Source organism: Perca fluviatilis, chromosome 12 (genome assembly GCF_010015445.1).
Source record: "Perca fluviatilis chromosome 12, GENO_Pfluv_1.0, whole genome shotgun sequence".
Lineage (NCBI taxonomy): Eukaryota > Metazoa > Chordata > Actinopteri > Perciformes > Percidae > Perca > Perca fluviatilis.
This window is the reverse complement of record NC_053123.1, coordinates 20,394,999-20,418,166: the sequence shown is the minus strand read 5'-3', so window position 1 is coordinate 20,418,166 and position 23,168 is coordinate 20,394,999. Positions and strand designations below refer to the sequence as shown.

General features: G+C 39.9%; 1 protein-coding gene across 1 annotated transcript in view; it reads right to left on the bottom strand.

The window, feature by feature from the left end:
• Positions 1–23,168, bottom strand: part of col4a2 (collagen, type IV, alpha 2) — an 82,007-nt gene that overhangs the window by 53,358 nt on the left and 5,481 nt on the right. Inside the window, exon 4 of the mRNA XM_039818301.1 lies at positions 5,887–5,967. Coding sequence (XP_039674235.1) covers positions 5,887–5,967 — 81 coding nt within the window. The remainder of the gene's footprint in view (positions 1–5,886; positions 5,968–23,168) is intronic.

Below are 23,168 nucleotides of genomic sequence, written 5' to 3'. Positions count from 1 at the left end.
CCACATCACACTGCTGAACTGAGGCATTTATAGTTCCTTTACTGTAAGCACTCTATTAAAAGATAAGGGACACAAAGAAACTGGCTAGTTTATGCTCTGGAAAGTTTGTCTTTGAAACTGTCGTTTACAATTATATATGATGTTCTGTAGATCTCTTATTTTTACACTACGAGTCATTTTTTTACACAACCATGTCTCGTAGAAGTTTATTTATTACTAAACAGGCGAACAAGGCATAGGACTGTGACCCCAGAGATCCAGGTCCGCATCCAGAGTCCTGTCTGTGGTTAGGGTTATAGGCAACAGAAGCACTTTGGTTAGGAAAAATGATGTTCAGTCAAATGTCCTCAACACTTTTCTCAAGTCGCTGCAGAATTTTTCTCTTTTAAATCAGACTACAATCTTTCCCTTACATTATTTAAGTTCTGCATGCTTAAACATAACCATAAACAATGCAGTAGACACTAGAATGGATATTGTATGGCAAGATTAAATATTTTGGCGGAAAACTAATGAAATACGTTGCCAGTAAACATTTTAATGAGGTGTTAAGTAACAACATTTTAGCAACTGTTAATTAATTACTAGAACTGCAAGCAGTTATGACGGGGCCCAAGCCTCCGATGCCAGTCGCCTCCGACGCCAGTCGTCCCCGACGCCCCAGGGAGCCGCGGCAGTCACCCCCGATGACCCAGGAATCTGCGCCAATGCGGGACCTGAAGCATTAAGTACGAGGGGCAAACGTCGGAGAATATCGAGAGGGTTGATGCACAATGTCTGCGGTACTCTGCCGTGGCAAATGTAGTGGTTAACGGTTTATCTCCATGCATATACAGACTACCTTTAACAATTCTCTATTATAAACAAACTCGATAATAAAGCCGTAAAGTAGGCTTTCAACTCAGGACAGCGCCACTTCTCATAAATACAGATAGGATTGGAGATGAAAAGTTTAACTGACACGTAACCGCGATCAGCTTCGTGTGAAATTAAGAATCAATGCCACTGACATAACCAATCACACTATGACAGACTCTCCACTTAGCACCAACTGCAATGTGTAATTGCACGGTATCAGCGCCTATGAATGGTGTTGATTTTGGATTGAAAAACAGTTACATTTGTCCACTGTGAAGGTTGTAGAATCTTTGTCAGGTGTGTTAGGAAGTTTGTTGATTGTAGAACACCAGGGGAGCACGCGAAAGCGAAAACCAAATCGTAACGCTAGGAGATAAACATTAGTAATTATGGAGAAGTGTGAGCTGCAAGCTCTGTAATACATTCCCATTGCAAATATTCCATTAACATTGATTAACAGGGCAAAACACTTATACGTTGATTATAGTGCCCACTAATGGCCCATCTTCACCAAATTTGGTACAGATCCTCAGAGTGGCATGTCGAACGAGCATCACAAGTTTTGTGTTGATTGCTTTTACTGTGGCAGAGATATTGCAATTGCAAATTTCCCATTGAAATGCATTGAGTTATTGGGCGAAACAAATAAACGCTGCTTATAGCGCCCCCTAAAGAACGATCTTCGCCAAATTTGGTACAGAGCATCGCAGTGGAATATTGAACAAGCATCTCAAGTTGTTTGCTGATAACATTACATTTAACCGAGATATGATATGATATGTGTGTGGTAGCTAGCTAGGAAAATTTGTTTTGTCGTCAAATGCGCATACTGTAACGTAGCAAAATTCCTTCAATAACTTTTTGTCAGGTCCATCTGGAGATGCTATCTACCAGGTTTCGTGCAGATCGGTCGCACGGCCTAGGACGAGTTCGAAAAAGTTGGTTTTGCACATTGCGTGATATTGCTAAAAGACTTTTGTGCGGAAATGGGCGTGGCCTATATCAGGTAATTGCTTGATGCAAGGAACACGTGGATGTAAGAATTTCTAATGTGCAATGTATATTGTGGGAGTTAATGACAAAAAAACATTATAGCGCCACCTAGTGGTCCACATGTGTAATTTTTGGTAGGTGTGATCCATGGCCCATTGTCCATCTACCCTGTAAATTTAAAGTTGTTCACATTAGTGTAAGTGGTGAATCTAGAGTTGGGTCACATTGGGTCCCATAGGCCACGCCCACTTTGACCCCTCGGTACTCCATTCTAGGGATGGCCTCAGGATTGGCCCCAGATGGAACGCATGAAATTTCGGGGATGTACGTTCCAAGTTTGGTGCATATCGGGTTCGAAAAAGTAGGTTTTTGATAAATCACGATTTTTCACGCATAAAAGTCTAGGCGGAAATGGGCATGGCCTATATCACGTGATTCAGTTGGATCCAGGGAACGCGTGGATGTATGTTTTTTGAATGTCAGGTGTACGGTGTGGGAGTTATAGGGCCAAACGCGTTTTTGTCTGCTATAGCGCCACCTAGTGGTGGAAATGGGTCAATGTTTACGCCTGAGGTCCTTGCGGGGTTTTGGACCAGTCCTGAAAATTGCAACCCCCCACCATGTACGGTTTAGGCTGCAGTCTGAGTTTTACGCGGAGAAGAAGAAGAAGAAGAAGAAGAAGAAGAAGAAGAAGAAGAAGAAGAATAATCCTTACAAAAACAATAGGGTTCCACGCTCCATTGAAGCTGTGAACCGCGATGCCTTGCATTACGCGGTTCCCATGCCCCCTCGGGCTTGGACCCCTAATAATGAATTAATTAATTCATTATAATTAATCAGTCATTTTCTAATCAGGTTAACAGAAAACGTAATCTGGTCATACGTTTCCTTCAAAATGTATTTGCTGTTGAAAATTAGTTGTATATAACATAATTTCTAGAGGACTGTCATGGTTGTATGTTTTTGTTTCCTGTTTTATTTTGAAGTCTCTGTTTTCCTCCCTAGTCTTTGTTTTACTTCCTGTCTTGTGTTTTCCCGCCTGTTTGATTGTTCTGCCCCGCCCTGATGTGTTTTCACCTTATCACCTGTCCCTTGTTTGCTCGTTACCTCTTGTATTTAGTCTCTGTGTTTCCATGGTCTGTTGTCAGGTTGTTATTTCTGTTTGGAGTGTCTGTGTGTTTAGTTGACCTGTTTAGTCTCGGTGTTCGTGGTTCCTGTTTTGTCTTTTACTTCATTTCTGGATTTCTTTGCCTGCTGTTTTTGCTGGACACCTTTTGTTGTAGGATTTTCTTTATAAATATTCAAGCTCTATTCTGCCTGGTCTCTGCATTTGGGTCCTACATTCCCTGAAGCTCATGACAAAGACAGGATTGCTTTTACGAAAGGTTGCCTTATTGACAGCAGTTTAATTTACTAATGATGACTTTAAATATTATATAATGCATTTGATTCTGTCTTCAAGCAGGCACTATATGCAGACATTGCAAAGGTGTCGGCATAAATATGTGCATACGTAACATTATTATGCTAAGTACGGGGCACTGTTGTATTCACCAAACAGACAGGAAATGACAAATATGGATACTGAAACACATCTCAGATCTTAGGAACAAATCTAATAAACAACTTCTATCCGACCGCTGTTTTTGTTTATTTCTTTAAACTTACTTCAATTCTGTTCAGATGTGCTTCCCTGCTCAGCCAACAGGCACAAGACAGTACTGCAGGCATGCTTAGTGTGTAGCTCAAATTTTAGAGGTGTTTATGTCAGCTCCTCTACAAGCCTGTGTAGACTAAGATTAGTCAGAAACCGCTTCACCTCTATGTCCATATTCAAAGCGTGTTTCATCCTTGATAATAAATAATTTGCCTAACAGATTAAACCTTCACTCTTAAAGTGATGGTTCGAGAAGATAATTCCATGAAGCTTTTTTCACCTGGGTCTAACATTGGGAGAGTTAGCGGTAGTGGCAGCGCTGAATTGCTTACCAGAGGCTAATGGATCGAAGTGTATCTTAACATTACCCCACTAATAGTACCGAAATGATACCAAAGGTCTACACTAGTATATATATAGGTTATGCACTCATAAAAACGATGGATTGTAAAGTTTGTAAGTACACCAGAAGGTTATGTAAATAACACTTGCCTGCCGGCTTCTGCTCTCTGCTGTTGTTGTTGTTGTAAGCGACTGCTTTTAGGGACATCTACAAATTACAACACCGAAAAAGATGCAACAAAAATATTTTTAATTTAACTTATTTTTTTAATAAGTGCTGTAGTATAACTAGCAGGAGACAAGTAATAATTGAGGTAAGTTTGGAGACATTACCTTATTTAATCATTAAATTAATAAATATTTTTGTTGCATCTCTTTTCGGTGTTGTAATTTGTAGATGTCCCTAAGCACTCTTACTGCCCGGTAGTAACAACAGCAGCAGCAGCAGAGAGCAGAAGCCAGCAGGCAAGTGTTATTTACATAAACTTCTGGTGTACTTACAAATTTTACAATCCATCGTTTTATGAGTGCATTTGTACTACTGTAGACGTTTGGTATCATTTCGGGCATTATTAGTGAGGTAATGTTAAGAGACACTTCGGATCCATTAGCCTCTGCGCTAAGCTATTCAGCTGATAACGCTCCCAATGTTCGACCCAGGTGAAAAAAGCTTCTGGGGGGGTGTTTGGCTCGAGATCATGGTGCAAAGGACCCTAGGGTGAAATTACTCCGAACCATCACTTTAAACATGTCTGGCCAATTGTTGTGGAGAGTAGGCGTCGGCTGTCTGATTCTTAAAGTTGCTAAACTACGGATGTGGAACCCCCAGTCCAACGAGCAGAAAGCTATCTGATGATCTGGGCAGCACGTGTCTGAAGTATAAAGCAGCCTTTAGTCATGCAGAACGACGTCACTCATTCTAAGCTTGTTATCTCAACGTGTTTAGTCTATGTCTGTCTCTTAAATTCAAACCCCCAGTCCCTCTTCTTTCTGTCTTTCATTCCTCTCCCTAATGGGTCTCCCACACTCCAGACACTCCTTCCACTCTGACCCCCTCTTTTAGGGGTTAATGGTGTGAATTTCATCACTTAAACTGTACGGAAGTGTGATAAGGTTTTTAAACTAATGAGTTTCAGCAGCACAGTCTTCCATATGGCTGAATGCCCATGACAGACTCATATATTCACATGAGCTTACATATTTACATTGCAATGCTGTAATACTTCAATTTCCTACAAGAAGGCATTTGACCATGATTGCACATGATGCTGCTATGAGTTTTGTTGGTAGTTAATGTGAGGTAACAATAGGTAAAAATAAAATAAATAAAAGCAAGACAGATGCTTTCATATAGTCTATATTTTCCTTACCGTTAATAAATCCCATGAAAAAAAACCAAACCAACAGAGTCAGACCCTCTAAATCAGTTAGTTTAATTTTTGGAAAAATGGCTGCGTAATTTCCTTAGTCAGCTCGGCACTGTTGGTTTTTAGCAAACATTGCTCAGACATGAATAAATAGTCAGCTGTGCATTAATGAACATTTGGTGCACTTCTGAGCATTTACAGCAACAATACTTTCTTTTATGGGATTTATTGACATAGTGAAAAACACCAGCCTTTTCGTTTGTAAAAGAGAATATGGGTCCATTTTGAACACACAATATATATATATATATATATATATATATATATATATATATATATATATATATATATATATATCTATATATATAAATGGGAAACTATAATATAATGTATAAGCTATAAGGCACTAAAATATGAGCTAGTTAGTAGGAAGGCACTGTCACTGCTACACTTTCAGAAACCAAGTTATTGGAATTTCAATTTGCAGAGGCATTTAGAAAGCATCATATGTGATCATGGCCTTATTTGTTTGGTAGAACTGGTTAACACAGAGATTAAGAAATAGAGAGAGAGAGAGAGAGAGAGAGAGAGAGAGAGAGAGAGAGAGAGAGAGAGAGAGAGAGGGTGTTGTTTTCAAAGTTGAAACGGTAGTAACAGTATGGGACTTACCCTGGCACCCTTCTCTGGGAAACATTTACAGCCTCCGCTGCAGTCTCTTCCTCCACACGGGCCACTGTCCTTCTTCCCACCCTGTGAGACACAAAACAGACAAGGTTAGAGCTGGGCCATTGGAGCTCACGGTACAGAGAAACTGCTACATGTTTCTGTCCACTTCATTTACAGTAGAGATATATGTCCATGTGTTGTTGCTCGCTTTCCTCTTTGTGCATTCGATGGGACACAGTGTGGAGTAAATTGTGTTTACCGTAGGTGTGACCGGCTGTGTTTGTGTACACTGTGGTTTGTGAATACACTTGTTTATGTGTGGAAGATTGTTTTAGTGTTGTCTGCACTGCTGTGGTTATTGGTCTGGCGTGCAGAGAGGATGTTTTGAATGTGGCTCGAATGACTCATGATGGACATGCAGACATAATGGATGTCCATGAAAATCCTATTCATCAGACGGGCTGGTCCCAGCCACTGACAGGGACAATTTGTCTTTAGATGTCTGCATACCAACAAAACCACCCACCATCACAGGCCGATCTGTGCTCGACATGACACAAACACACACACAGACCGTCAGGGGTCAGTGTGGACATGCCATGATCAAAGAGAGCAGTCACACAAAAAAGTTTCCCCAACCCACATGTCAGAGGTGTCGAGACCCCAAGCTAGCTGAGATAGCTGAATACGTTATTAAGACAGAATGGCGTCTTGTAGAACCTTTATGTTTATGTGGTGTTTCAAATGAAAATCCCATGTAATATCCAAGTTTGCCTTTCGGATCTTGTGCAACGACCACATTTCTTAATCATCAGAAGCAGAAGCAAAACAATTTGAAGCCTTGACAAAACTGAAGACACAACATAACGTGTTGAGAGCCACACAAATGTTCGTTTAATATATCTGTGGGTTAATCAGTGACTGTTTAGACCATCCAGGACTGTTTAAATGCATGACTGGAAACGCTGGAAAAGCTTTTGCATAATTTAAAATGTTCCATTGAACTTTTCACCATTTGTGACTTAGAGTGATTAGTAATGAAACACAGACACATACTGCAAATAGTGTGGGGCCTTCACCGAAATAGGTGAAAAGGCTCTTTACTGGCCTTTCAATTAGTATGTTTAAGTGAACTTTGAATAGACATGCGGAGAAGCTCCATGTAGCTGGTTATGACGTCTCTCTCTCTCTCTCTTGTATCTGCCTACGTGCTCCACCTACACAGCCATACCATAGCAAATGCCTCAATACCCTCCCCTCTCCCTTATTAAAAGTAAAGAAACAAAATGGCCACTTTATGCCCACAGTGGCAACAAAACAGCAGATACAGAATCAGAATAATACTGCCTCCTCACTTTGACGGCAGACCCCAGCAGTCTCTCTTACAATGGCCACATTGAGACTCTCCTCACACACAAAGACCTTCTTTTACTATAGAGACATCGTCCTTTAATGATCCCCTATCTCCACAACAAAAAGACCCTCTTCCCCTCCCGTATGGAATGCACAAGGCTGCATTTCTTAGTTAAGTACCAGTGGATCTGAGGGGTTCCTTTCAAACCACTGTTTGATCTAGCTCAGACATGCTGTGAAGGGCTTAATTTAGCCTGCATGCTATGGTGGCAGACTCACTCTGTCCACAAGCAGCATTCATTACTTAAATCCTTAATTTTGAAATCATAATTTGAAAGAGGTTATATCTAAAGCAAGCCTTCATCTGCAGGGGGAATACCTTTACAATCTTTTTTTTTAAAAGATTTTTTATTTACAATTTAACACACAAAAAACTGAACATACAACACATACTCCAAAACACAACCACACCAGACAATAATAATAATAAAAAATAATAATAATAATAATCCTACGCTACCACAGTCTGTGGGTTATCCATTGTTCAATGTGAATTCATATTTCATCTCAATCTTTTTAAGTTTCATGAGTGGAGACAAAAACAGAAGGTTGTAAGGATGTAGAGAGTCACGGATGACCTTTCTCCACATTGAGGTGGAAGTCCAAAACACAGACAATAGACTGTGTCATCTCCGGACAGACACACAAAGGAATGGCTCCCATAAAGGCAATTACACATTATGAAGCTATGCACCATCAATTAAAGTTTACAGTTTACAGGCTCAAAATAGCGGATGGCTTTTTCAGCAGAGGACAATAGGACTATGCTACAGTATCCTGTTTTCTCCACCCACCATCACAATAACCTCTTCTTTGTCAAAATCCCCTTTTCCATGGATACTGCCCGGTACACCTTGGATGATAATGTGTTGCTGCATTTATTTTGCATCAGTGCAACAAAGCTTAAAAAACTTGCTGCCTAATGGTCCAACCATTTTCTATTTCTTGTCTTTCTTAGGGTGCTATCACACTTCGACCAAAAAGAAACACATGGTTGCCTTTTAGTTTGGTCCATTTTGTCAGTCCCTCCAGAAAAAGGCGACTATGCGATCGCATAATTCAATGCATAATCAGCCACAGTCCGCATATTAATGCGGGGGCCGCATTTTTTCAAATATGCCGCACTTTCGCCGCATAAATTGCCAATTTCTGTGTAAAATATGCGGTGCTTGCATGATTTCATAATCCCCGCATTTTCGTTGCAAAAAAGTCACATATATCTTAGCAGAAAGTTTAAAAAATGTTGTGTTTACTTCACACAAGAGCAGCCATTTTCCCCTGTTGCCATGGGAACGTTATGAAGTGAATTTGACATGTACTTTGAGTCTCTTAAGTTGGTATCCAATAAGAAAGCTATCTTAATATCTGATGTCTACTCAAATCTCTTTGTTTAAGTGCTCCTGCTGTATATATTATTAACGATTTTTGAAAGTCTGTCTCTTTTGTATCTTTTATTTTATTTTTACTTTAATATTATATTATTTGTATATATTTTTGTATCTTATTTGTTTACTTATTGCAATGACTGAATATCTGTAAACTATTTTTGGAAATTAAGTTTAAAAAAAGCAGGGTGTTGTCGCTTTTTCATCAAACCGCAGTTTTTGCAAGTTCCCGCATATTCCATCGCATTTTTTAAGAAAACGTGCCGCATAGGATTTTTGCCCGCAGCAATCACAAAAAAACTCAGCGTTTTTCTGGAAGGACTGATTTTGTGCTCACACTGACTTATTAGCTTGAAGTTACATAGACTGACCGCTAACTCATTAATTGGACAGTTTTGTCATCCTGAATCATCAGAGTTACATGACCTACATAGGTAAAGGTGAAAAGATGGATCTCATTCCACTACCTAGCAGGTTCATTTGTGGTGTTAACAACATGATTTGGTGATTTGGTTGGATTGGAAGAACTACAGACACAGTAGTTGCCAACATACTGCACAACACGACAAGAGAGACAGATGAATCCAGACCACCTAACACGACAGTGTGGAGTCCTGCAGACTATAACTATAAATCTGACACCTATGTTAAGCAATAGTGAATACCAGACTTAACATTTCATCTTTGAGCCAAAGAGATACGCAAAGAGGCAGAAGATACATTGCTATGTGTCTGCTGGTGAGTAATTTCTGCCTGATGTCATCCTGCAGGGTCTTTCATTTTTAAATAAAATACACATTAGTATGAATGAGAACTCACTCTAATATCTTTGTTATGAGAACTGTCAGACAACATTGTATATGATTTCAAACAATGGCCATAACCCTGGTCAGTTCCTAATCTCCGGTTTGTGGTGATTGTTCATCTGTGGCTTCTCGTTTACAGTAAGCATCCCCAGTGTTGATCATCTTTTATGTGCTGTGAACTACCTTAAGTTATCTGGGGCATCTACTGCTATACCTCAAGACTGCAATCACATGCATAAACGTAAACTCCTCTTCATATATAAATTAACCTGTGCATTTGTGTACACCACTCAGACCACACACAAAGTCAAAGGAGAAATAAAACATTCCACAGAAGATAGATTAGAAAAATAGGCCAAGTTTTCCTCTTAGAGCCAACATGGTGTCTCCTGAGCCAAAACAGGTGCCAAGTTCCCCAGTGTATCTGGAGTGTGTATACCAGTTTATCCATCGCTATAAGCAGAGCTATGAGAAGAAAATAAGTGTTAATGTGTAAAACAATTAAGAGATGTTTCATCAGGAGTACATCTACAGTACCATTTCCCTTAAAAAAAATAATAACGCATAGTACCTTCCCCTAAATAAAGGTGTAATAGAATAAGTTAATACAAGTATATAACTTAGCTCAGTCTGTAACAATAGAGCCAGTGAGGTCATATTTGTATGAAAGATGTCTGTTACTGATATCTGCACATGTCTATGGCTGTTTTTATGTATGTATGTGTGGGGATGTATACTGTATGCAATTTTTTTCCATCTACCTTCCTTTATCAGTGTTTCATTAAATAACTAATTGCACACCATCGAAGTGCTGTGTAAAGATAACCCTTGAGTTTAAGTTCTTAGAGTTCAAGGTCCTCAAGCCACAGTGGTCAGATTAATGACTTTCTTAAAATGTTGTTTTTATTGCCTCCCTGTTTTTTATGGCTGCACTGGTGCCTCGCTCCAAATGTCCTTCAATGTACAGTAAATGAAATAAAACCAGCTGGGTCAACAGCACTCTTTCTCACGCTCAATTATTCCCTTCCTGCTGATACATATACATACATACATTATTGCTATTAGAAAGACTTATGTAGGGTTTATTTGGCTTTTTGGATATAGAGCCAGGTAATGCAGTGAGCTTTGGTTATTAAATGATTTTTTTCTTCTGAATTAAAAAAGAAATTAGATTCAGATGCTTTTATATGTTGTCATTAAGCAATAATGCTTATTTTGGTGTCCTGATACGAGACAGTAACGGACCAGTTGGACACAATTTTCTAGTCTATATGATTATATTTGAACCATGCCAAAATAAGATTTGAATGGACTGTCAGCTATAGTATTTTCCATGGCTATAATATAAGTCTAATCATTTTCCACAAACAGATGTAAGAGCTAAACCACATTTTGAAGAGCTTGTCTGTGTTAAGATTGTGAAAATAAGATTTTTTGGTGTAAGTTGCTTTGAATAGGTTTCCTTGACCAAAATACTGTACCACCATCATACAGAACATGCAGACATGATGAAGGTTGGTTTGTGTGGATCGTCTGTGGTCAGTCTGAGTCACCACAGTCTTGGTCTTTCCATTTAGTGCATAAAGTAGGTTTACCACAGACTTAACCACTTCCTAACACTTCCTGTCAATGTCAAAAGCAGCCAAGATCAACACCGCATCTCAGCTACGAGAACAGGATGATGACAAAACCAAAACAGAAAAAAATGCAGACAAAACAAACTGACGGTAAATCATCAATACAGATGCAGAGAAATAATATCAGATTTTGAGAGGGAGATGGAACTAAGAGGGGAACATATGGCTTTGGCCTTCAGCTACAAACTTATGGTATTCCAGAGCAATCAGGAACCCACATGATGACAACAACAATTATCAGAAAAAATGGACCCATAATCCTTACTAGAGATGGGTCTCGAGACCCAGTTTTATTAGGTCAGAGTTCCACATTTCTCAAAACCCGAAAATCAATAAGATCCGAGCTTATTAGTGATGGTCAAATGAAGCTTCGCGAACTATTGTCTTTATTTTCTCAGCTCACTAGATGGCGCGAAGCTTCATTTGACCATCACTAGAGCGTATCGATGCTGCTATTGAGACTAGTGGATCATATAACGTTATGTCTAAAAATAGATACGTGTGTGCGCGTAAAGACCATAGGTAAAGACTAGCCTCCGCACCGCAAATCATTCAAAACACAACATGGGGTCTTTGTGCACTTAATACAAACTGTTACATCCAAGATTGATACACATTATGTCCATAATTAATTCATTTCCGGTCGTTTATTGCTGCTAGCTCTGAGGCTAACTGCCACGATGCTCTGGGGTACCATTCTGACCAATAAAAAGCTTGTTTACGTCTTGTCAACCAATGGAAGGCTGGTCCTTCATTGCAGATGAAACAAATCATATACAGTGAAGAGGAATCACCTCAGGGCAGAACAGTTTGATATGACCATAAGTTGTCAAAAATACCTCAGAGGGTTTAAACAAAAACAGCGACAGAGACAGAAGAAATCAAACAGTAACAGACTCACAGTTTGTGCAATAAAAGCAATAATAGTTCTGCTAAGATTAAGAATTTGTCGTCTCATCTTTCCACCAAATAATAGAAAAGTATCGATAATGGATCTCGGATTGTTAAGCAGTCTCGAAAATGGTATCATTATCAATACAATTTAACGATCCCCATCCCTAATCCTTACATGGTCGAAACAAATTACAAATGACACCAAGAGAGATAAAATCAGAGAAATTGAATTTGGTTTAATTTTTGGTTAACACGGATCAGTGCAAAAAAACAACCATCACTGGAATCCAGAAAATCCATGGTAAAGCCTCTCGCCTATCAAACTAAATAGCAAACAGGGCATAAAACACACACAGGAGACAGATGGGAGTCCATGATGTCGACACACAGCTGTGCATTCCACCTACCAACCAATAAATTACTCAATAAAACATCCCATAATCCGTACAGATTATTAACAAGCTAAACACATAATTCAGAAATGTGCGTGATGACCTTGACTTTAAGAAAAGATGTTGTGACAGAGATGGACACATTTTGAGAGGAAGTCAGTAAATCTCCTGATTCCACCATTCATTTTCCTCATAAAACCATTACTTTTTGTTTGCAGATGTCGTTACAAGAAAAACAAAAGTCAAGCACTCTTTTTGTCACACAGATAGTATTTCTTCCTCCCTGTTGTTTAAACATCCAAACATTCACAGATCAACCTTGATGCCACAGAAAGATCTTGTAACATCAATGACTCTGACCTGATGAAAATGACAAACTGCCTCTTTGAGATGGTTTCTCAGTTTTCACGCATGAAACGACAAAGTCAAGCATATAGTGTTTGTGTGAGACCCTCCTGTGTTTGAGGTATCAAATGAACAGAGATCACAGACTGTTACAGGTCAGGATGAGTGTTTGATCTGGGATTGGTGGTGACACAGTTTCTACCCTTCAGTAACTCACCCTATAAGGAGGACAGAAGAAACTGAGGAGAGAGATGTGAAATATGGCTGCTGTAATAACAATAATAAGGCTCTTAACAGAAACCAAATCCAACTACAAGGAAACCTGTGGCTATAAGTGGGTTAATATGTGGGCTGTTTGCCAGAGGCTGTTGCTCATCCTTAATAAAGGATCTGACCTGCAGCCTTTACACAGTGACCTTGGTCAAAAATATTTCAGATCCCACTATCCAATCTGGTAGATGCCAATTTTACAACCACTACTGAATGGCCCTTTTATGGCATGTTGTGTTTGAGTGAGTTTTCACCATTTTCATTTTGATTGTGTGTGTCTGTGTGTATACATTTATACACGGTATGTCAGACAATCTGTTAACGTTATAGTGTGCCAAGGTAGCAGCTGCGTTTCTTCATACTAATGATGAGAAAGCGCAAACTCGTTGAATTTGAAACACCTGGCCACTCTCAACAAGAAGCTCTGAGAAAGGTTTCTGTACACATATGTGATTAGAAACATGCTGTGTGATATGCCTTGATGCATATCTGCAGTATATGTCAATGTCAGTGGTGAGACTGATTCTGCATTGGGTGTGTGATACTCCCTTTGCAAGCTGAGAAGGACACACTAAAAGCCTGCAAGCCGGAGTTAACATCTGACTCAAGAAGTAACTTAAATATTAGGAAAGTTTTCTTCATTTAACTGGTTCGTCCTTTTTTAGTCCAAAGTTTGGTACAGACATTCATGTTCCCCACAGGATGAATTGTACTTTAGTGATCCCTTAACTTTTCTTCATCAGGCAAAAATACTTTTTAGTTTATCCCCAAATATGTGTGAAACTAATTACAGCTGCCTTAGCTGTACGTTGTGCTTATTCCTAATTAGCAAATGTAAGCATGCTAAAATGCTATTTTAAAATGGTGAACATTGTAACTGCTAAACTCAGCATATCAGCATTGTCATGAAATGTAAGCATTCGGATGTTTGCATTTGTTTCAAAGCACTGCATTACTTAAGTTCAGCCTCACAGAGATGCTAGCATGGCTGTAGATGCTTCTTAAAAAATAATAAAGGTGAAGAAGGTAGCACAGTGTTTTTTTTCTTCTACTATGTAAAATAATATTTTGCTAGAAACGTCTCCTTGCTTTCAACCAATCAGCTTTTAAAGACAGTATATAAAATATATATATATATATATTTATATTTATTTTTTTATTTTTTTATTTTTTATTATTTATTTATTTTTTTACAGTTTTTTGTCTTTGCCCTCTCATGCACATACACAGCATTAACCTCCACATGTCATTAAAATACTTTTAGTTTCGGTTTATGCTATCTGGCCAACAGTAAGACCAGCCCTGATATAGTTCAAGGCCTGTTTTTCACTTTGTACAAAAGAAAAGATCTCGAACATGTTGAATGACTTCATCGCACTGTTTGCAGCCTCACTGCAGCCTCAGTGAATCCCGGACAACACAAGGTGGAATTTGTGAGGACATTCTTGTTTCACTGAATAAAAAGAGGAAAGAAGCATGTCTAAATGACCCATGTGAGGGACGATGCTAGAAGCTATAAACATAAAATAATTGTGTGTGTGTTTTTGTTTTTTTTTTTTTTTTGTGTGTGTTTTTTTTTTTTTTTTTTTTTTTTTTTTTTTTTTTTTTTTTTTTTTTTTTTTTTTTTTTTTTTTTTTGATGGGAGCATACACGCAAGAGTTGGTAACCACAAATAATGGTGGTCGTCATTGTTGCTGTCTGGCTCTGTGACTCACAGGTGGGCTGTAAGAAATGTTTCTATCACAGTAAATAAGTAAGTACAATGAAATTGTGACTGATGCAGTAAATTACATGGAAATGCTTGATCACTATTTTACTTTTTCAACAACCAATTCACTTACTAATTTATTTCAAACCTGTTGTATTTTGTCTGTCAGATTGGTTCTTATTTTTCACCAAAAAGTAAGCCAGGGTGTCAAAAAGGAGGAGTTTATACTTTCTGTGCAGCTTCAGCTTCCATCAATAGTCCGACATGTCTTGATATAACAACAGATGTCCCAAAGGCCTCCATTATGGTGATAAGGGAAGTTCTCGTGCTGGCCATAATGGAGCTCACAGATTTCATACGTGATAGTCAGTACAGCTTGTTTGCATCATTGCATCTTTACAAATAATTCAGCTTCCTGCCACACCACCATCAACTTCCTGCTGGAGAGTTTGAGAGCTGCAGCAAGACATGCACCCCAAAACGTAGTACATTTACATGAACAGAAAACCAAAAGAAAATAGGGGAAATGGTTTCTGTTGCGCTACAAATTGAAATAAAGGAGGGAGAGTGGTGAAAGGGACAGGGTCACTTTGCTAAGAGCAGAACATGATTTTTAAGGAGAACATGAACTAGCAGAGGGACCTGAAAGAAGCAGGGCAGAGCAGAAACTCCCACTGTGCTCCTGTGGCTGGGCTCCAGTGTAAACACAGCTCTGGTTTCTGCCCTGGGCCTGACACAGCTGGACCTTCCCTCATCCTTAACTGGCCTCAGGTCACAATCTCAACTCCATTTCCCAGTGGGGCACACTTCTAATCAATGCTTCCTGCTACAGTCTGAGCTAAATGGAGGAGGGATTAGAACCGTTTCTGTTCTGGATCTTAGTGCTAACAGTCCAACCTGTCAGACCTTGTTATGGTGATGGCCCTGCTGCTCACCCCTTGAATCAGACAATCAATCACATCCAGATGGGATGATCCATTCAGAAAGAACCTGGACACCTGAGAGGCCTGAGAACAGTCAGGTTTGTTTTTTGGGGGCATTTTAGGCCTTTAATTCCACAGGACAGATGAAGACATGAAAGGGGAGAGGGAAGGTAAATGACATGCAGTAAAAAGGGCCACAGGTTGAAGTCAAACCCGCAGGCGCTGCGTCGAGGAGTAAACCTCTATATATGTGCGCCTGCTCTACCAACTGAGCTAACCCGGCCACAGTCAGGTTTGTTTTTATTTCTACTTATGAGTAGACAATGTCCTCACAAGGAATCCAAAATGATGACTTACAAGGGTTAGAGTTGAAATCCATAGTCAGGTTAGATTTAGTTATTCATGTAGTGGACCTAAGACAATACTGATTAGGATGGTATGACTTGAGTCCAGAGACAGAGAAGATGGACATGGTAACGTAATGATAACGTTACATTACAATTCACCTTAAAGACCAAATGTATGTACCAACGTATGTACCAAATTACATTGCAATGCATCCATAAGTTGCTGAAATATTATGGACCAAAGTGGTGGCTGACATTTGCCAACCCTTGCCAAAGGAAAAAGACAGACAAGGGATAAGAGAGAGAGAGAGAGAGAGAGAGAGAGAGAGAGAGAGAGAGAGAGAGAGAGAGAGAGAGAGACAGAGAGAGACAGAGAGGTACAAGGAGAAATTGGACAAGGTCATGTTATCACAAAGTGCGCATTTAACTTTGTTAACATTCTTCACATGACAAGAAATAGTTCAGTCTAATCAATTAGACCACAGCTGGGATGGCAATGAATGGTATTTTCTCCAGTCCAGATAAAAATGTGTGTAAAGCCCTACAGTGAGATCAGTGAATGGCCATGTTTATACTGGATGAGATATCAAAGTTGTGACATTATGGAGGGCCTACATAGTGCAGGATATGACTAGTTCCAGTCTACACATCAGTGCATCACCAAAATAAGGACCCATAAATGAAATTCAAACAAATGACTCCAGAAATGTAATTACCATGTGGGCACCTGTTGAACTAAACAGCACATAATCTAACAAGCCCAGAGTCCTTTTGTGAGAGTATGTATAGTCTTTGTGTAAACACAGCTGAAACAATCCTTCCATATGAGCTCACTGAGAAAACTCACCTCGAAGGAGACAAGCTGAGAGAGGAAGAGTGAAAGAGCGGGAGGTCAGACCGTCTGCCAAGTGTCCCTTTCAGAGATGGATGGAGAGCGAGCGAGGGGACAGAAGACAGGGGAGATAGAGACCAGGGGCAGAATGAGGCTATAAAAGGAAGTGAGACTGAAGCCTGGGAGGACTGGGAGGAATTATTTCTGCACAGCCTGATGGGACCCCTGTGTCTCTCCATTAATCACTGTGAGATGGAGTGAGGGCAAAGGACAGGGGCGGATATATACAGTATACAGTATATAGGGATTTTCCAGAGACAACGTCCACAATGAATTTACTTCAGAACTTCATTCCAAGTCAAATAGAAGTCAGTGAAGCTGCTGGACTTTAAAACAATGTTGTGTCCTTCCTAAAAAAACAGTTGCATATATAAAAAAACTCAATTCAAGTAGTAGAAGTACTTAAGAAGGTATGTACTGTATGTACTTCTTAGGAAAGTTGGTAAGTATACTGTACGAGTGGGCAATATGGATAAAATCCTTTATCACTGTATATGTAATTTTGTATCACAGTATCAATTCAAAACATCATTGTATATGTTGCATGTATTATATATGTGATATTCTTAAAGTGCCCATATTATGAAAAAATCACTTTTTCTGGGATTTGGGGTGTTCTTTTGTGTCTCTGGTGCTTCCACACACATACAAACTTTGAAAAAAATCCATCCATGCTGTTTTGAGTGAGATACGGTTTCTGAATGTGTCCTGCCTTCAGTCTCCTAGTGAGCTGTTCAAAATCGGCTCGGACTGTGACGTCACAGTCCGAAATGAGCTGGCTAACCACAACCGTTAGCTCGTTAGCATGCTAACCGTTAGCATTAGCATGCTAACGCTAATGCTAACGCTAGCATGCTACGTCGTTCTCAATAGCAAAGCACTGCTACAACACACACAAGTTCACCATAATCTACAAAAGAACTACTTACATGTAACTGACCAAAGTTGGAGAAACAGGCTCTCTTTTACTGTCTCTAGAGTTAGCTAGCTGACATGATCTACATCTGAACTACTGAGCATGTGCGAGTGCAGTCAAAGAGAGTAGTGAAGAAGAAGATGAAAAGAGGTCTCACTCTGTAGCTAAAACAGAAACCAGGTGAAAAGAGGATCTGCATCAGTGAGAGAGAGCTGTGCAGTACAACAAAAATATGGTGTTTTTTGAAAATTAAACCATGTAAACCTATTCTGGTACAACCTTAAAATACAGTTATGAACCTGAAAATGAGCATAATATGGGCGCTTTAAAATGAACGCAGAAGCCAGCACCAGTGTGTCTGCGCACATTGTACCAGGGCAGTGGTACTACTCGCTGTCACACATGACCAACAATGGAAATTAAGCATGAAGAGTGATTATATCCCTGTGCCCTGGGATATTGAACTTTTATATGTTTCACATAATTATAATGTCTAAATAATAATATAATAATTTGTTTAAATGTCTGTATACCAGCAAAAGAACTGATGGACACAGACTCGGTACAAGATGACTGTATTCAAGCTACTGTATGCACGTCTATACATTATGTCTGTGTGTAGATGAGTAGACAACTTTTGATTTCATCTGAAACTCTTCCAGATTCACCGTTCACAGCTGCCGGGTCTCTAGAAGGACTGTAAAGGTACAGTGATGTGATCGAAGGCAGTAATGGAAAAGTTGATCAGAGCTGGGATCAAGCCACAGAGACCCAGGTAACGTCAAACATCCACTGGCAGGCACACATGAATACTTAAGAGATTAAATATAGACTGTACTGTATATACTTTAGAATCAGTTTATAGGTTCAGTGTATTTAAAGTTTATCCTATAGAATATTTATAAAGTGAGTGAACACTTCAATGTATCTGGAATGAGTTAAAATACAGACGTTCCTGCCATCATGCTCTTACACATTACATTCACATTCCCTTTTCTTTCTCATGTTGCTTCATGTACAGTATGAAAGAGACCGAGGTCACATTGGGAATATACAACTCTGGAGTAGTCAAACTATTTGGGGTCCAGTAGGGTTGTAAAGAAACTCTTGACACATTTAACTCCACTCTGTTTCCTTTTCCTGTTTAGAGAGCTTCTCTGGATAATCTATTTTCTCTACGCACTATTCTGCACGCAGGATGTTTCCCATAAAACCGAACTTCACTAAGCCCACAGATAAACACAGCCCACACTCTTTGCACGTGTGATAAAGAAAATTAGACTCACACATCCTGCCAATGAGGGAGAGCAAATTGGCTGACTAATTCAAGACATGTTTCAGTACCCCACAAGAAACTCCAAAACAAATCTCCTACAGATTTACTGACCTTTTAATCCTCTGCTTACAACAGTGTTCATGGTTGTACATGTGTGCTTGTTTAAGGAGGCACTTGTACACCAATGGGGGCAACCAGCCAAGCTCACCAGGCCTTTCCTCACCATCACAATGCTGAACCATGGAGAATAATCAAATAATCACCACCACAAAGTCACATTTCAAACAGCTGTTCCTGTGGAAACAATACTTAAGCAAACAAAAGACACATACTGTACATCCATTCACATGTGAGCAGGCGTGCACGTGCATCCACACAAACGTTACACAGTAAAAATGCAGAAAGGTCAGGGAGTTCTGTCACTGACGTGAGGGCAACACATCAGTGGAAAATGCATGCCACCACACAACACACACATCCATGCTTGCACACACCAGTGACGGTGAAACCCCACACATGGGCTTCTCATCCGAGGCTGCGGCTTCCTGCAGCACAGTACAATGGGCTCTTCCCCTGATTGTTACAGCCAGGCGCTCTCTATATCACAGCCACTATTTTGGCAGGGGATGTGCTGGCCATTTTTCTATGCTTATCACAGGCAGACATCTTCCACCTCGCCTCGGACACATGCCTTCCTCTGCCATCAAACAATCACATTTGAGAGGTCAGTCACGTGCCGGCTTTCCATCGGGTGACCCCATCACACAGCACTCATTCACATTTAGACCCAGGCTTATGCTTTTAAACTTTTAACAAGTAAACTGCACGGCTATGTAACCAATTTTAACTGCATTTCCATCATTTGCATCTTTTCCCATTTTCTTATAGAAATTCCCAACATAATTGTTGCGGCTGTAAGCAGTCCAAAGTGCTGCAGGGAGGGACTAAACACTGAGAGATGCATAAACACACTGTGACGCGTAGGCCTGCACGATTAATCGTTATATAACATCGCAATCTTGATTCACCCCTGTTCGCGATATCATTTTAAAATGACTTTTCGGCCTTTATTTTGATAGGACAGCTGAAGACATGAAAGGCAAGCAGTTAAAGAGTGTGCTAAGAAAACATTCTGTTTTTGATACTGTACTTAAATTGACAAACTTCATTTCTCTAGAGACTGAAGCTGTAGCTGCAGCATGTTGATTGACATGTTTTAATTATGTAAAGACATGTTCAAGGAGTTCAGATAGAGCCTGTATCAGGGCCATATTTAGTTCAATGTGTTATATGTCACTATTTTTGGTAGCCTACTGTACTTAAATGGCCAGTATGTACTTTATTTTCTTTATTCTTTGAAGCCTCTATGTTTACAAGCTTGTGGTGATGCGCAATGTGCAATGCTATAGGTGCCCAAAAAAATCAGTCTGGTACCAATTTGTTTTGTTTTGTCATGGTTCATGTGTGCAATAAACCTTACACTTTGTGAGAATTCTAAGCAAAACAAATCGTGATTCATATTTTTCCCCAAATTGTGCAGGCCTAGTGACACGCTCAAGATTGTATTGCAATGATTTATTCCTCCACACGTAAAATACAACTAGTACTGCAGTTACCAAATGTAAAGTGACTTTGTGAGTCGAAATAAGTGCGTTAGTGCGGCGGTCAACAGAAAGTGTTCGTTCCAAGGCTCACCCCCTCTCTGCCAAAGCCCAAAAAACCCAGGTGAACAGGTGAAGCAAACAAATAATAATGTTATCACTTCACAATGAACACACCCACCACCTACGATATAAGTGCACAATGCCAAAAAGACACAGGCAGAAACAATATTTATCACAATCATCCATTCAGCTGGTAATCGCTAAAGCAGATGCTGCTGCTAGGCTTCCAGGTACTGTAGGAATCTGTAGCCAAAAACGTCTCTTCCACGGTCAGACTAAATTCCCACAACTCTGACATCCTCTGCCAGCATCATCCCCTCATTCCACCGTGCTCAAACACATCTTGAAATATATTCTCAAACAGACGAAAATCCGAGCCTCTCAAAGGGTCCAATTCGAAACATCCTGTGAACATTACTGCCTCAAGAGCCTTCCTTCCTCCACTAACGGACACTGATTAATAGTATTTGTATGCGTGTGTGAGCACATTATCATGTTTTTGGTCTCCATCTAGAATGCAGAACAGGAAATCCAGAAGTTAGGATCCTCTGATATACCGTAGAAACTGTCCCCAAGGCCATGTTTTGTGGCACCTTAGAGTCAAAGCAGGTATGATGACAAAGCTGACTTTAAGGGTCAGTCAATTGCAGTTATTTTCAAGCAAAAATGCTAAATAATTGTTGGTACCAGTTTGTCAAATGTGAGGATTTGATAGTTAGCTAAATATATTTGGGTTTTGGACGGTTGGTCTGACAAAAACCAGACATTTGAAACACTCCAAAAATGTCATCGGCATATCTGACACTTTTCTCACATTTCATAAAAATCACTAGATGAATCGAGAAAATAATCAGCACATTAAACAATAATGAAAATAATTGTTAGTTGCAGCCCTAGTGGGTGCACTTGTCGGATTGTTGGTTTCAGTTACAGAAACTGCTGGAGGGCTTTACAGCGGCAGAATACTCATGCTTGTTGGATGGTCGTCCTCCTCCCAACACTTTTCCAACATCAGAATTGGGGAGGCTGCTTCCAACAATTTCCATAACTTTCCAGAACTGACATTTCGACATTCACAACCACTTCACGCTGTGATTGGCCAGCAGTGCAGAGATGAGAAAGGAGCCAGGATTTGAACTTCTATCTCAAGGTCTCTTATTTTAATTCTTACACAACTAATTTCTTTCACTTTTTGTGTTTACAACCGAGTGCAACATTAACAATGCTGAGTCAGTCTAACAAAAACTAACAAATTCAATCTCACGTGCAAAATATCTTGAGAATTATATCTTCGACAGGAAGGGGAATTCTAAACGTAAAGGGCCACATGGAGATGGATGGTGGGAAACAGTTGTTCGACACAGAGGCTGGGGTCGAGTGGTTGAAAGAACGAAAACAGTCCCATTGGTCACATTTGGATCTGATATTAAACAGAAACATATTCTCTCAGAAGCAGAATGAGACATTCTGTGTCAGATGGGAAACTTCAGAGAGTGATGTTTGACCAGTTACTGCTTCCTTCACCCTTTTTACATGTGATATCATTACCTCATTACCTAGAGCCCATAACTGCTGAAACAGACTCCTCATTACCCTTTCAACAGCTTCTTTAATGTGCGCAGATGGAGGTGTTTTTGCCAAAAAAAGTCAAATGCTGGTTGTAAGTCACACCCAGACACTGAAGGTATTTTGTTCTACCTCAAGCTATTTGTATTATCAATGTGAGCTATTTCTTCAATTGACAGTTAACAGCCTGCACAGAGCACATGGATGGTGCCAAACTAAAATTAGACTGCTGTCTTCCAGTATCACCGCCTTGGAGCAAAGCTGCACAATACACAGAGGAGCTGAGCTGTGTCACACGCTTTTAATTGAGGACAACCAAATCTAATAAAAACAAGAGACAAGAGGCCTTTTCATTAAACCCGGGAAAATAACTTGTTCCTTAAATATAATATCAAATGTCAGACTGATCTTATGAAGTGGCGTATGTAATTCGTAGATCGTTATCAAGACGCATACTCGGTTTTTAGCGTGTTTATCAATGCTGTTTGACCTCCATTGACTTACATTACGTTGCGATTGCGTGTGAATTGACGCCGTAGCGAGTTGTATGAAAGGGCGAAAATACGCGTGTGGAGGATGGGTAAAACACAGGACTTTCACCCAGGAGAGAGGGGTTCGCGTCCCACGTGTGACGTTTCCTTTGTGTCGCGCGTGCGATGTTTCCTTTCCACGTTTGTTCTTTTCCTAAACCCAACCCCGTTCTTCTTTTCCTAATCCCAACTGTTTCTTCTTTTCAACCATTTTTTCTTTTCCTAAACCCAACCGTAGGCTCGCGATAACACGTAGCCTCGCGATAATACGCTACGTGGCTACGCTGTGACGTTGCAGACTGCCGTCCACTGTATACAGCG